This window comes from Physella acuta, unplaced genomic scaffold (assembly GCF_028476545.2).
Source record: "Physella acuta isolate Inbredline_101_S28 unplaced genomic scaffold, ASM2847654v3 ptg000160l, whole genome shotgun sequence".
NCBI lineage: Eukaryota > Metazoa > Mollusca > Gastropoda > Physidae > Physella > Physella acuta.
In genome coordinates this window covers 127,452-144,330 of record NW_026731679.1, presented here as the reverse complement: position 1 = coordinate 144,330, position 16,879 = coordinate 127,452, and the positions used below count along the sequence as shown (strand labels likewise).

At 34.5% G+C, this 16,879-nt stretch overlaps 1 protein-coding gene across 1 annotated transcript; it reads right to left on the bottom strand.

The window, feature by feature from the left end:
- Nucleotides 1-3,148: 3,148 nt before the first annotated feature.
- LOC131935791 (zinc finger protein 436-like) lies at nucleotides 3,149-9,088 on the bottom strand. Its single transcript, XM_059292442.1, has 2 exons — nucleotides 9,037-9,088; nucleotides 3,149-4,996 (listed from the first exon to the last, which is right to left on the bottom strand). Exon 2 carries the CDS (start codon nucleotides 4,970-4,972, stop codon nucleotides 3,347-3,349), a length of 1,626 nt encoding a protein of 541 aa, XP_059148425.1. The 5' UTR covers nucleotides 4,973-4,996; nucleotides 9,037-9,088; the 3' UTR covers nucleotides 3,149-3,346.
- Nucleotides 9,089-16,879: the final 7,791 nt, after the last annotated feature.

Sequence of the window (16,879 nt, the reverse complement as noted above, 5' to 3'; positions counted from 1 at the left end):
AAAACGTGGGAAAAAACAAATACCTTCACGCACGAGGTGAGCCCACACAGAAACTGACCTGATCTACATCTCGCCTCGGGTCAACTGAAAGAAATTATCCGAGCGGTAAGTTTTTATACTGACCGCTTCGTGCGGAACGGGAAACCCTGTAGCCGCTGTCAAGTGGACCATTCACGCAGATTCGCACACAATAAAATTATAATTATACAAAATATGACATCCATTCACCCGCTCACACTAACATTAGTAACACTGACCTTACCTAACTTGCAAGTACAGGCTTTGGAGCATCACAAGAGAGTAAAATACACCCCAGCATTCAAAACACATTGGCCTCATTGGAATTTACATTCAGAAAGTGTTGTTAGAAAAACAATAATAATAAAATTTGACACACGCTTTAGCCATTTTATTTCTTTAAATTTTCGTGTTAGAATTTGAAAAGATTCACTACATTAGAATTTACATTACAAGGCTATTTTTTTAATAGTAAGGAATACAAAATTAAATAATAACTAGCCAAAAATTACATTATGTTGAAACTAAGATACCAAAATGTAACAATTGCAGCTCTAGTCTTCCTTTTCTTCAAATTTATAATTTTTATGCTGTTTTTGTAAAAAAAAAAATAATGTCATTTATGACATTGAAATGTGTGGTTAATCTTTAAATTGTACAGCCTATATTAGGGGTTCCCAACCTTTTTTTACTCTAGAGCACATTCTAAAATATCGGTAGGGTGGCGGGCACCACCTATTTTAAATCGACAAACTCCTTCCATAACTTGTCATTTTCCCATAATTTATTATTTTCTTATAGTCATAATGTATTAATAAATAATAAACAAAAATGTTTCAAAATAATAAAATTATTTGGCATTTTTTTCAAATAGCATACACACAAAGAAATGTGTTTGCAAAACGTAAAGAAAGTAAACAAAACACATAAATACAAAGAAAACATGTAATTAAAAAATATAATAAAGTCAATGTGATCTTTGGCATCGCAGTTAATTGGCCAGAGCTTCATAATTAGGAGCCTATTACTATAATCCTGTTAGCAGAAAATCATAAAGATGCTCATCGGTGAGTCGAGATCTATATCTTGATTTTATTAAGTTCATGTTTGAAAATAAGATTAGCATAAATATGTCGAACCGAAAAATGATTCAATTTTATATGCCGCTTTTTTCAACAATGGGAACTTTTCTCACTTCGGGTTTTCTGCCTGTGAAGGCACTAGCCGTTCCAGGTTAGCGTAAATAGTGCAGTCTGGTTCGCCGCTAGACAAGTTGGGACAAGTATCGAACATATTTAATAAACCTAAAAAAAAAATTAAAACTGTAACAAATGAATAATAATAAATTATATTTTAAAATAATGCTTATGAAAAAAATTCTGTCTTTGTCGAATAGTTAGAGGCGGACACATACGAATCGTTCAGCGGGCGCCATGGCGCCCCCGGGCACAGGGTTGGGAACCCCTGGCCTATATGAATAAGTGAAGAAAATTATTTTATACTCTTTTCAATCACACAGCATGCAGAGAGGAGTCTGAGATTTGGCATAAAGTTCATATTGAGAAGGTGTGAAGAAAGATAAAAATCTATATATAACATGTTACAAATGCATTTAAAAAAACTTTAAAAAAACATCTAGCAAAAATAAGAAAGTGACCATAAGCCTTAGCAATGGTTGGACCAACATGAAACTTGGGGTTAGTTCCATAAGACATGTAAATAGTGGGGAGGGAGAGGAAGTTTCTACATTTGGTCTGTTTGAGTTATACATTGCAGCCAGTAGAGTTTGGTCATAGGATTTGTGATTCTATACCTCTCAATATAATGATTAAAGGCATTTAGCAAAAGATGAAAAGGTTTTTACAAAAGTATTTTGTCTGCTCAGAAGTTTTGATGTCACTGTACCTGTTGGCCAGATGCCACTGTGACTGCCGGCCTGATGTCATTGTACTTGTCTAATGGAGGTTGTTTTACCTGTCAACCTGATATTCTGTCTTGTCGCTGTTTGTCTGATTGAGCTGTTTGTGAGTAGTGTAAATGTGTAAAGTTAAGAATTGTTTAACAGTAGGGCCTACATATATTGTAAACATCTAGTAAATGTAAATAATACATTGAACTTGAACAGCGTGCTTTATTTTAGTTAGCTTCTGTTATTGTTAATGTGTAATTTGTTTCATCAGGTTCCTTATCCCAATGAATGTGCATTGTCAATTTTATATAATCTGAAACAGGCAAATTAACTGTGTGGCCTGAACAAGACCATGCCGGTATAAAAATAAAATCCTGGGTCCCTAAAGTGATAGCTTACTTCCTATCATACATATTTACAAATAACACAAAAAGAAGTAGGATACTTAAAGAAAAAATGTACACATGCAGCTGACAATAGGATGCTATTTCCTTTTACAGTCAGAATACAATTTCTTTTTAGAGGATGTATAATAATTGACGAGGTATACTCTTTGACAAAAGAACCTTTTTATAATACAAATATTTATTAACTATGGCTCACTATTGGAAGTTATGTGCAGAGAAAAATTATAAGAAATTTAATAATTTGCTATAGATATTAATTGTTTATGTTAAAAAATGATTTTAAATTGGTTTTAAGTCATGATGAATTTCTTTGACTATATAAAGTAAATTTAAAAGAAAACATTTCCTTACCAACATCACATTCCTCTGTCTTACATAAAGAATGAATTTTTTTTTTAGAGTTTTTAAATCTAAGAAAATCTTTTGTGTAAAACATCATTTCGACTACAACTTCTAGAAAACCTTTAATGACAAATACCACTTTCATATAGCTTGTCTCATAAATGAACTTTTTCATGTGCACTTAATTAAGAACGTTGAAAAAACCATTTATGGCCCAAAAAAGTTAAACAATACTGAGTAAGTCATTTAGGATTAACATCAAATTAATATGGCTTTTTTCCTCAAATGAACAAAATTGTCTTAATAAATCCCACTAACAAGCAGACTTTATAAGGACAAACATCACATTCATATGTGGCCTTTCATCTGAATGAATCTTTTTTGTGTTCTTAAATTAGAATATTAAGTAAACATTATATTTAACATCACATGCATATGGTTTATCTCCAGAATGAACATTTGTATGCATTTTTAAAACAGAATTTCTAGAAAGCCTTTTCAGACAAACATCACATTCATATGGCTTATCTCCAGAATGAACAATTTTATGTCGTAAGGGATCCTGCGTATCCACAAATTTTTTATGACAAACATCACATTCATGTGACCTTTCTAATGAATGAACTTTATATTGCTGTAATAGATTATTCTTATTTGCAAAGATTTTATGTCAAACATCATAATTATATGCCTTTTCTCTTAAATGAATCTTTTTATGTTTACCTAAGATAGAACTTCGAGTAAACCTTTTATGACAAACATCACATTCATGTGGTTTATCTCCTGAATGAACCTTTTTATGTGTTCTTAAATGAGAACTATTTGAAAATCTTTTCAGACAAACATCACATTCATATGGCTTATCTCCAGAATGAACAATTTTATGTCGTAAGAGATCCTGCGCATCCACAAATTTTTTATGACAAACATCACAATTTTCTCCTGAATGAATCTTTTTATGTTTACCTAAGTTGGATTTTCGAGTAAACCTTTTGTGACAAACATCACATTCATATGGCTTATCTCCAGAATGAACATTTTTATGCATATTACTTTCAGAACTTTGAGAAAATGTTTGATGATAATAAACAATTTTATTTCCGTTGTCCCTAGACAATTGTAGATTTTCTGAATGAACTTTTTTATGTCTTTTTAAATTAGAACTTATAGAAAACCTTTTATAACAAACATCACATTTATATGGCCTTTCTCCTGAATGAACTTTTTTATGTTCTCTTAAATGAGAACTTTGAGAAAACCTTTTAAGACAGACCTCACACTTATATGGCTTATCACCAGAATGAACTTTTTTGTGTAATGATAAATGTATCTTCTGACTAAACTTTTTATGACAAACAGCACATTCATGTGGCCTTTCTCCTGAATGAACCATTTTATGATTTCTTAAATAACAAATATGAGAAAACCTTTTATGACAAACATCACATTCATGTGGTTTATCTCCTGAATGAATCCTTTTATGTGCTTTTAACTGAGAACTAGAAAATCTTTTATGACAAACATCACATTCATGTGGCCTATCTCCTGAATGAACCATTTTATGTTCTCTTAAATTAGAACCTTGATAAAACCTTTTATGACAAACATCACATTCATGTGGTTTATCTCCTGAATGAACTTTTTTATGTAGTTTAAAATTAGAATTTCTAGAAAACCTTTTATGACAAACATCACACTCATATGGCTTATCTTCAGAATGAGCATTTTTATGCATATTACTTTCAGATCTTTGAGAAATTTTATTTTCGTTGTCCCTAGACAATTGTAGATTTTCTTCAAGTCCATTTTCTTGTATATCCTCAAAAAATAAAAATTCTGTTGTGAAATCTTGTTTTAAATTTTCAGTAGTTGATAATTCTGGTTTTAAACTTTCAGATGTTAAAAATTCTGCTGATGCAGCAGGTTTCTTATTAGTTTTTTCAATTGAAAATGTATTATCAGGTTTAACATCTTGATACTTTTTAAATGACATGTTAGGTTTTATATCCTGAACATTAAAAAATGATAATTCTGGTTTTACTTTTATGTCATTAGAAGAAGAAAATTCTGAATTAATATCAGGTTTAACATCTTGAGAAGTTTTAAATGACATGTTAGGTTTTATATCCTGGAAATTAATCAATGTCAATAATTCTGTTTTGATGCCAGCAGAAGATAAAAATATGGCCGATAGATCTGGTTTCAAATCTTCAGAAGATGAAAACTCTGTCAATTCATTTGACTGTATATCTACAGTAGATGAAACTGCAGCTAACACATCTGTTTCCTCCTCCATGCTGGGCAGCTTCTTAGATATGAACTGATGATTAAAAAAATGTAAATGTTAAACTGGTGATTAAATAATCAAAACAACTTATTACTAATAACATGGCAAAATTTGTAACACATGCCAGACTTTTATCAGTCTGATTACTAATGATTACTCAGTCAGATGTAATTTTAAAATAGACAACCAGTAATGCAAAGTAATCAGGACTGCATATTAATATCTGAAGCTACCAGTTTCTTAAAAATTCTTTTAAAAAATAGAAATACTAAGATATTAATAACAAAAATCAAAACTTTATTTGCTTTTGTTAGTTTTTAAATGTAAGTAATAAGTGCTTAATCTTATCCAAATATGTAATAAAAGTGTTAAAATTAATTTTAATTACAGTTCTAAATTGTCATAAACAGCTTAATAAACACTTGATCTCTTCAGGCAGCTTGGCACTAATTTGCACTTTTTGTAGTTATGTGACAATATTTGTACACAATAGGACTTGTAATTTCTTGCAACAATTGTAAAAACTTTCAATGCTATTTTATTTGTATGGCTGGCAACTAATATATGTGCATGCATAAAAGTTTTGTGTATATGGATTTATTAATATGTTTACAGGTAGTGCAAGGAAGGCTAGGGGACGATACTGTTACTCTTCTAAACTAGCTTAGCTATTTTAAACTACGGAATGAACACAACACCAATGGTGTCCTCTTCCAGTTTTAGAATATAAAGAAATGAACTTTTTCATTCAAATTTGACTTAGATCTAGATTTTATAAATTTACTTAGCAAGACCTACACTATGTATACAATTTTCTCGGTCAAACTAATGGAGAGGTTGCACACACATGACCAAAACCACATGATGTTTACATCCGTCGCCATGTTGATGCCCTAGCCAAGCACTGGTCTTCTCTATGTATTTTATATTGCTAGTCTTTAAGTTTGTTTTAAAAACTAGCCACCCACAGAACAGTAACAATATTAAAAATTTGAAGAAACTTAAATTCTTCAGGAACCTATTTTTTTTATTTTTGTCCAGCTAATTGACAATATGAATATAATAAATAACTGTAAACATCTATCGGAATCTATCCAATCAAAAGTGAAAGTCACAACTCCAGAGAGTCAGCCTCAAGAAAACCCAAGAATCTAGAAAGTTCGACCTCACAACAACTGTTGTGGTCTTGGATGCACACTATTAAGTATGAAAAGGTCTATTAGTCATTAATGTCAACTATATTGAAAAAAAAAAGAAAAATTACTATACAGGCATATATTAAAACAATACAAAATAACTGTATTAAACAACAAAATCAACACAACAGACATGCGAATAGACAATTTTTCAAGGGAAACTACTCTATTATTGTTTTTGAAAGATGGCCACTGCTTGTATTTACTCATTGTTGTCTCGAACGGGGTAGTTTAAAGTTTACTCCAGGATATTTTTGGCTGGTTTGGTCATAGATTGTGATTTGTTATTCAATTATCTGTTATATTATGTAAAATATGTCATAAATATGGCCAAATGAAAGAAATATTCATTAGTTACCTCCATCGCACATTACTAGCTAGTAGCTACTTTGGAAATTATGATGCTAAACTAAGGTTTTACCGAGAAGAGTTATGGTGACTTATATTGATTAATATTATTATTATGAGATCTCATCCAACTTTCTCAGCCATCTGCATAATTTTACCCCACTAAGTAGGCTGTTCGGTTCAACGCTTCCGGGTTTGTCATTTTCGTGGCATCTCACGGCTCATGCGCTTACTAAAATGGCGATCAGTTTCGCTTTCACTAAACAGTAGAGGGATAAAACTAATAATTACGAGGCCATCGTTAATTTTAGACATCGGAACTATCCGTTTCTATTTCAGTCTGTTATTAAAGAATTCCCAGATGTACTTTTGACCTAATTTCTTTGATTGTCTCGCAAGCGGCGCGTAAGTGAAAACAGCTCTATGTATTCTTGTCTTTTAAATCAAATAACTCTGAAATATAGCTTTGCTCATAAACCAGCTTATGTTGCTCATAAATTTTAAAGTATTAATTTAACACACATTACAATTAACTGGTAATAATTTATGGGGTTAATGAAATTTGCTCGTGAGAAAACGATCACCCCCAATAATGCCATTTTATTATAATCTTGTTTAGTGAAAATGAGGCGCGGGAAAATGTGTGCTGCGCAAGAATCCAATCATTTGGCTAGATTTATGACTGTTTTTTTATGTCACACCTAAAAATAGAATGTTTACACTTTCTTTGTTGATGATCGTTTTTATTATTTTATAAGCTGAAAGTATGATTGCAGATTTTGTAACTTGTTATACTTACCCTTTATCAATTTTAAAATCATAGCATGCTGATTGTAAACATATCTAGCCATGAAACACAGAAATATAAAGTTGCAATTGCGATGACGACACAATAAAAAATTACGTGTTTTCCGTGACCTTTTTTTTTCACTAAATGATCAATCTAAGGTAATCTATTTTTTTGGGTACGTAAAATCGCCCGCGGTTATTAATGTACGAAAAAGTTACCTCATTGTCAAGGCTTTAATAGAAGTATATCTATATATATAATTCTCTTCTTGGAGCCGTTAGAAAACAAGCTGCAAGTGCCTCCTTGCAGTCCCCTCTCTTTCTCTCAATCACTATCACTACCACCCCCACATTGTCTGGTGAGCTGTGGTCACGCTAAATGTTTACAAAGCTAAATGTTTACAAATCGTAGAGCCGTAGAGCCGGGTTTCTATTAGGGGCAGATTATTTAGTTCGATTTTAAACTTACAGGAGGTAACTAAGAAATAACTAAGAGAAGGCTGCTTTCACGGGGGGGGGGGGGGGGGGGGGGGGTAGGGTCGATTTTAGGGGAAAGGGGGGGTTAGTGTTTTAAAGCAAATATTTTCAGTGGCAGCATTAGTTCTGTCGAATTCACAAATTATGAATTACTGAAAAGTAGAAAATAAAACAAATAAATAGCGGCGTATGATACGCTGCGGGTCGGCTCGTTGTAATATATTTGTGTCAAATAGTATAAATAAATAATAAACCTAAATCAATGGCTAAATATATCAATATATGCCAGAAAATAACTTTAAACAGCAGTGTTTGCGAGCAAGATTTGCTATATAAACAGCAGCCATTTGTAAAATAGAGTGGCTTCCCCCTGAATCTCGCGCTATATCCGCTATAAGTTTACAAAAAAAAACTTAAACAAGAAGGCTGCTATAGTAAATGAGCATGGTTGCATCTATTGGAAAGGCGCTTGTCTTCATTTATTACTGAAAAGTTTTAATTCAATTGTTTAAAAACAGGTACATAAATAAAACAAAGAAAATTTTTTGTATTTTTCAAAACATAAATCCTCCTCAAAATGTGAAATAATTATTAAAATTTAAGGAGTCACCCGTTTTTCACATTACTACATGTACCCAAAAAGATTACCCAATCTAATAATACTTGACCTAGGCATGCAGTTTTGACACTTAAGAGACCATTATTTAAAGTTTTTAAGCTACTCAAACTGTACCCATGTTTACGCTTGACCTTAAATGTCGGAAGCAAAAAAAAAAAAAAAAAAATCTGCCAAAAATAATTTTGTCATCTTCAAATTGCTTAAAATACGCAGAAAAAAACGCCATTTTTCGCGTGATAATTATTTTTAAAGTTAATGTTAAGGTGGTCTATCGAACAAAACAGAAAAATTGCCCAATCGTAGGCCAAGGTGTGGTAGCCATGTTCCGGTTAGCAACCATGGACGCTTTCAAGTTAGTGAGTCTCGCTACTAATATTAATAAATTGTAATTCTAGTTCTAGAATCTAGATCTAGATTCTAGAAGGGCATTCTAGGGCAATATCTAGATCTAGAATCTAGTGCTAGGGAGGCCTACTACTCTAGATAAAGTACTACTAGACTCGCTACTATTAATAATTATGGTCGCCTGTACGGGCAATGGTTTGATCGACTGTTGATTTATTATACAATTCTATTTTTATATCATAGTGAAGATGTTAGGCTTTAGTATTATATACAAATAAAAAAGTCAATAATACACGCACCTGCTTTAGTTAATTTTGACTTCAAGCACAAGAGTGACTTTCCCTCGTCGGCCTCGTGAAAGACAAAGAAAGAAATCAGGTAAAGCTAGCATTATTAAAATGTTAATTATTCGCCCCGTAATTACATGGGCAGTTTCGATACAAATCTTACCGATTACGATACGATCCTTATTTATAAGTATCATGAGAAAAAAATGATTAATATTTTATGTCCGCCCAAAACACGGTGGCTACGAAACCGCGAGAACGAGAATTCATGAATCGAAAAGCCTAGTATAAAGTAGATCTAATAAAGTACAAATGTTTTTTAAAAAAAGTTTGATCTTTCTGCATAATCTGAAATGACCAGAAATGAGTCTCAATCTCTACTTAACTAACTACTAGATCTAGATCTAGATTCTAACTACTTCACTTTATTAGTACGAAGTGACTACTCGGAAGAAAGATCTAACTAAATCTCTAGATTTCTATAGTACTATAAAATTGTAATTCAGGAATTCTTGTTCTAGAAATCTAGTTCTAGATTCTAGGAGGGCATTCTAGGGCAATATCAGAATATCTAGAATCTAGTGCTAAGTAGACCTGCTACTAGATCTAGATTCTAGATCTAGTACTTCTAGTGGACGTCCTACGAGTAGGAACCTTTATAACTTTATTTTATTACATTTACAGTACTATACTAATTACTATAGTAGATAGGCCTACTTACTATAGATACTAGATAGGCCTGCTATTTAATATTTAAAAAATTATTTATTATTATATTTATTATATTTATTTACAAACTTACTAGACTACTACTAGATCTAGGCCTACTAAATAATACTACATGACACATGAAGTATTTTGTTAGAATATTAGGTAAAACCTTAATTTAGCGTCGGTTATTATTCCGGAATGGTATAGCAGTAAAAAAAAAGGAAAACTATGGCAAAGTCTGTCACACAGTTCCGGAAGTACTGTAAACCATACTTTATTTGGCGTCATCTTTTATTTTTAATACAGATCGTTTAAAATTTGGATAGATTTATTTTAATTGCGTGTTAAATACTACTTTATCACTCATTTTGTATAGGCCTAACTAGTTATTTTTAAGTGTTTCAGCTAAATATTTCTGCTACTAAACATTGTTTAACAGGGTTTGTACGCAGTCTGGAAAAAGTCTTGAATTTAGAAAAGTGAATTTCATCAGACTTTAAAAAGTCTGGACGGGTCTACACTGTGGAATGATGTTTTTCGGTGGGTATCGCAGAAGAAACCCGATTTCTCAGTTACTACATCATTGGGGGAGGGGGGGGGGAAGTGTAAGACTTGTCTTTTTGTTGTTGTTGTTGCGTGACTGACCGTGAAAATGTTTAGGGCTAGACTAACCCGCCCACCTAGTAACTAAGGTCACTGATGATAATCACTGATATCTAAACGTCTATGAACTCACTGTGACCCCAAGTACGTAGATGGTGCTGTTTGGCTAGGTGAGGGAGGAGGGGGAATATAAGTTACGGTACAGTTCATGATATGTCATATTAGACTGGGCTACTGTGACCTCACAGTGACCCCTCCACCGTCTCTTGTTGTGTGTGTTTGGGAGGGGGGTGGGATACCGGTAGTTTTTAATAGCAGACAAAAGTTTCTCAGCTAAAAGTACAAATAATGGCGTGGTTACAAAGGTCTTGTTTCATTTTCAAAATAGGGTAAGATCCGTTTCTAGTCACTTTTACTATTTTTGTAATCATTTAATCATTTTTACTATTTTCGTAATCTAGATTTTTATTTACTTGGCCTAGCAGCTAGCTAGATCTAGATTTAATTAATTAATGGCCGCAAATCAGCTGCAAGCCAAAAACGTTAAATTATTACATTTGACTTCATTATTTAATATTTATATTTATTATATTAATATATATTTCTTTTCATTTTTAGATCTACTAATTTAAATCTACTATTATTCTTGTTTCCTTTTGTCGATTAAACTTAATAAAATTAAAACATTAAAAAATTAATTTGCTACAATCGACTTTCACTTTGTTTATATTTAAATCTATTTCAATGTTCAAATAAACCATGGTTTACCGTAACTCTAGTTACCGAAACTCAACAAACATTATCCGATAATTTCCGAAGCTAAACTAAGGTTTTACCGTTCCTAGATCTTCGTCGTATCTAGATCTACTAGGCATGCTGCCCAGCTTCGCTTAGGCTTTCGAAAACATTGAGAATTTGAATGCTTAATTAATTCGCCCGAGGGTCGGTCTACTACCTCAGGAGTTATGAAGAGGTTCCTACGTGGACAACTTTTTTCGATTTATAGCTCATATAAGGCGCCGGTCAGTCGAGGTCAGTTTTGACCCCCTCATCGTAGACTTTTCGGCCAACCGGCCCTCGTGTTCTGTGTCCCCAAGGCAAGATCCTGCCAAATTTGAAGCGCCTGCGGCGCCGGGAAGTGCCCTATCGGACACCCGACAACTTTGCTTTATATATTATAAATAGCAATGTAAACAGAAAGTGATATTTCAGCCTCACACACACACAACAAGGACCATTATTCGACCACACAGGCGACACGTATAGGGAAGACGATACAGACAAACAGTAGCTTCCTTTTAAAAAAGGAAGCTACTGTTTGTCTGTATCGTCCCATTCGGGGTTCAAAGGTCACGCCAGCCCGCGTCTACCGTGTACAAGTAGGATAGTGCTCTGCCATGAAAGCTTTATTTTTGTAGAGCCGATTGGCAGAATCGGCTACACGTCTGACTTGATGCATGGAAGGCGAGGCGATTAGGTGCCGGGTGGAATGGTAGGTTCGGATCCCGCCTGGGTTCTGACTGTTCTGTCTTTACTTGGACTATATTATGTACCTTTGTCTACCCTTGGCGTTGAAATATCACTTTCTGTTTACATTGCTATTTCAGTTACAACGCCTGTTTCCACCCCCCGCCATGTCTACTCTTTATATATTATAGAGATTAGCAAATTGCAAAGATAAACAAAGATTTCAATAAAGTAATTAAGGCCTGAAATACTTTAGTATAGAAATGTATTGTTTGAATAGATTCTAGATCTAGGTAGGGTCTACATCTGTGTAAGTCTAGTTTTTTCGTAGATCTAGATCATCTAGATCTAGATCTAGAATCCTAATCGAATTTTTTTTTTTAAGTTTAGCCCGAGCAAAATAAAAAAAAAAAATAGATTAACCAAGTTGACTTGGTGCGTCTCGAACCCGCACCACCTGCGTGAGTTTAAGTACACTATCATCTCCGCTATATAGGCACCTTAAAAACACGGAGAATAAAAGACGTATTTTAAAATCTTAACTTACGCGAATATGCCTATTCTTTCAAATTAATTTTTTATCCCAAATTAGCCAGTTCCAAACAAAGACTTTGTATAAAATAATTATGTCTTGAAATAGTTTAGTCCTAATATAGAAATTTATTTTTGGAATAGATTCTAGAGAAGTTAGAGGCTAAATCTAGATCTTAGCGTCTACGTCTCGATCTAGATCTAGATATTGCGTAGAATTGTAGATTTAGATCTAGTCTAGATCTAGAATCTCTAGATCTAGAATCCAAATAAATAAAATAAATTTTATGAGTTTAGGCCGGAAAAATTGTATTGTGTACATTTCATAGTGTACGTAGATCTAAAAAAAAATTAAATGAAATAGTTCATTTCTTTTTATTCTAAACACGGCATTTGACGTCATTAGTAAGCAATAGTGACGTCACAGTTTTATGCGTTCTTTTACACATCTATTAATGCTTTTCCGGTTGCATAAATAATACTGTTTCTCTACATTCGAATACGCCTTTATTTTTTATTTTTCTTCTTTAAATAAAATTGTGGTTATACATTTAAAACATCTAACATATTATCTTCAACAAAAGTCCGTAAAAAATTCTTCATATATCGCTGCCGATTCTGACGTGATGTCCGGCGAAAATATTTTGCGGACAGACAGAGAGAGAGAGAGAGAGATGTGCGAACGTGGGGTTTTATATATTAGGATAATTATGTCTTGAAATAGTTTAGTCCTAATATAGAAATTTACTAGGCATGCTGCCCAGCTTCGCTTAGGCTTTCGAAAACATTGAGAATTTGCATGCTTAATTAATTCGCCCATATAAGGCGCCGGTCAGTCGAGGTCAGTTTTGACCCCCTCATCGTAGACTTTTCGGCCAACCGGCCCCTGTGTTCTGTCGCCCCAAGGCAAGATCCTGGCAAATTTGAAGCGCCTGCGGCGCCAGGAAGTGCCCTATCGGGCACCCGACAACTTAGCTTTATACATCATCTAGATCTAGATCTAGAATCTCTAGATCTATATGATCTAGAATCTCTAGAATATCTAGATCTAGATCAATATCTAGATCTAGAATCTCTAGATCTAGAATCCAAATAGATAAAATAATTTTTTTAAGTTTAGGCCGAGAAAATAGTATTGTATAGGCTACATTTCATAGCGTACGTAGCTCTAAATCATATTTGAATGAAATAGTTCATTTATTTTTATTCTAAACTCGGAAGATGACGTCATCAGTTTCGTGCTCTTTTTTTAGCGTAAACAATAAGTGACGTCATTGTTAAATGTGTTCTTGTCCCAAGTTTATACACTTTTCCGGTTGCATAAATAATACTGTTTCTCTATATTCGAATACGCCTTGATTTTTTATTTTCCTTTTTTAAATAAAATTGTGGTTATACATTTAAAACATCTAACATATTATTTTCAACAAAAGTCCGTAAAACGTTCTTCATATATTGCTGCCGATTCTGACGTGATGTCCGGCGAAAATTTTTTGCGGACAGAGAGAGAGAGAGAGAGAGAGAGATGTGCGAACGTGGCCCATTATAGATTTAGACTAGGCATGCTGCCCAGCTTCGCTTAGGCTTTCGAAAACATTGAGAATTTGAATGCTTAATTAATTCGCCCGAGGGTCGGTCTACGACCTTAAGAGTTATGAAGAGGTTCCTCCGTGGACATTTTTTTTCGATTTATAGCTCATATAAGGCGCCGGTCAGTCGAGGTCAGTTTTGACCTCCTCATCGTAGACTTTTCGGCCAACCGGCCCTCGTGTTCTGTGTCCCCAAGGCAAGATCCTGCCAAATTTGAAGCGCCTGCGGCGCCGGGAAGTGCCCTATCGGACACCCGACAACTTTGCTTTATATATTATAAATAGCAATGTAAACAGAAAGTGATATTTCAGCCTCACACACACACAACAAGGACCATTATTCGACCACACAGGCGACACGTATAGGGAAGACGATACAGACAAACAGTAGCTTCCTTTTAAAAAAGGAAGCTACTGTTTGTCTGTATCGTCCCATTCGGGGTTCAAAGGTCACGCCAGCCCGCGTCTACCGTGTACAAGTAGGATAGTGCTCTGCCATGAAAGCTTTATTTTTGTAGAGCCGATTGGCAGAATCGGCTACACGTCTGACTTGATGCATGGAAGGCGAGGCGATTAGGTGCCGGGTGGAATGGTAGGTTCGGATCCCGCCTGGGTTCTGACTGTTCTGTCTTTACTTGGACTATATTATGTACCTTTGTCTACCCTTGGCGTTGAAATATCACTTTCTGTTTACATTGCTATTTCAGTTACAACGCCTGTTTCCACCCCCCGCCATGTCTACTCTTTATATATTATAGAGATTAGCAAATTGCAAAGATAAACAAAGATTTCAATAAAGTAATTAAGGCCTGAAATACTTTAGTATAGAAATGTATTGTTTGAATAGATTCTAGATCTAGGTAGGGTCTACATCTGTGTAAGTCTAGTTTTTTCGTAGATCTAGATCATCTAGATCTAGATCTAGAATCCTAATCGAATTTTTTTTTTTAAGTTTAGCCCGAGCAAAATAAAAAAAAAAATAGATTAACCAAGTTAACTTGGTGCGTCTCGAACCCGCACCACCTGCGTGAGTTTAAGTACACTATCATCTCCGCTATATAGGCACCTTAAAAACACGGAGAATAAAAGACGTATTTTAAAATCTTAACTTACGCGAATATGCCTATTCTTTCAAATTAATTTTTTATCCCAAATTAGCCAGTTCCAAACAAAGACTTTGTATAAAATAATTATGTCTTGAAATAGTTTAGTCCATATATAGAAATTTACTAGGCATGCTGCCCAGCATCGCTTAGGCTTTCGAAAACATTGAGAATTTGAATGCTTAATTAATTCGCCCATATAAGGCGCCGGTCAGTCGAGGTCAGTTTTGACCCCCTCATCGTAGACTTTTCGGCCAACCGGCCTCTGTGTTCTGTCGCCCCAAGGCAAGATCCTGCCAATTTTGAAGCGCCTGCGGCGCCGGGAAGTGCCCTATCGGGCACCTGACAACTTAGCTTTATACATCATCTAGATCTAGATCTAGAATCTCTAGATCTATATGATCTAGAATCTCTAGATCTAGATGATCTAGAATATCTAGATCTAGATCAATATCTAGATCTAGAATCTCTAGATCTAGAATCCAAATAGATAAAATAATTTTTTTAAGTTTAGGCCGAGAAAATAGTATTGTATAGGCTACATTTCATAGCGTACGTAGCTCTAAATCATATTTGAATGAAATAGTTCATTTATTTTTATTCTAAACTCGGAAGATGACGTCATCAGTTTCGTGCTCTTTTTTTAGCGTAAACAATAAGTGACGTCATTGTTAAATGTGTTCTTGTCCCAAGTTTATACACTTTTCCGGTTGCATAAATAATACTGTTTCTCTATATTCGAATACGCCTTGATTTTTTATTTTCCTTCTTTATATAAAATTGTGGTTATACATTTAAAACATCTAACATATTATTTTCAACAAAAGTCCGTAAAACGTTCTTCATATATTGCTGCCGATTCTGACGTGATGTCCGGCGAAAATTTTTTGCGGACAGAGAGAGAGAGAGAGAGAGAGATGTGCGAACGTGGCCCATTATAGATTTAGACTAGGCATGCTGCCCAGCTTCGCTTAGGCTTTCGAAAACATTGAGAATTTGAATGCTTAATTAATTCGCCCGAGGGTCGGTCTACGACCTCAAGAGTTATGAAGAGGTTCCTCCGTGGACATTTTTTTTCGATTTATAGCTTATATAAGGCGCCGGTCAGTCGAGGTCAGTTTTGACCCCCCCCCCCATCGTAGACTTTTCGGCCAACCGGCCCTCGTGTTCTGTCGCCCCAAGGCAAGATCCTGCCAAATTTGAAGCGCCTGCGGCGCCGGGAAGTGCCCTGTCGGACACCCGACAACTTTGCTTTATATATTATAGAGATTAGCAAATTGAATAGATAAACAAAGATTTCAATAAAGTAATTAAGGCCTGAAATACTTTAGTATAGAAATGTATTGTTTGAATAGATTCTAGATCTAGATAGGGTCTACATCTGTGTAAGTCTAGTTTTTTCGTAGATCTAAATCAGGGGTCTCCAAACTTTTCAGTCCGAGGGCCGCATTAACTATCAAATTTCAGTTCGGGGGCCAGTTTCTTTCAGGCTTGTCTTTGATTTTTCTGGGCAAAGTTCCTCATCATCACCAACAAACGATTTTTCCTTGGTCAAAAACATCTCCGCGGGCCGGATGATAGGACTTCGCGGGCCGCATCCGGCCCGCGGGCCGTAGTTTGGAGACCCCTGATCTAGATCATCTAGATCTAGATCTAGAATCCTAATAGAATTTTTTTTTAAGTTTAGCCCGAGCAAAAAAAAAAAGATAGATTAACCAAGTTGACTTGGTGCGTCTCGAACCCGCACCACATGCGTGGGTTTAAATACATTATCATCTCCGCTATATAGGCACCTTAAAAATTTCGGATAATGAAAGACGTATTTTAAAATCTTAACTTACGCGAATATGC

Excerpts from the sequence above, each read along its gene's own strand:
- LOC131935791 (XM_059292442.1), bottom strand. The coding sequence starts at position 4,972 with ATGGAGGAGGAAACAGATGTGTTAGCTGCAGTTTCATCTACTGTAGAT.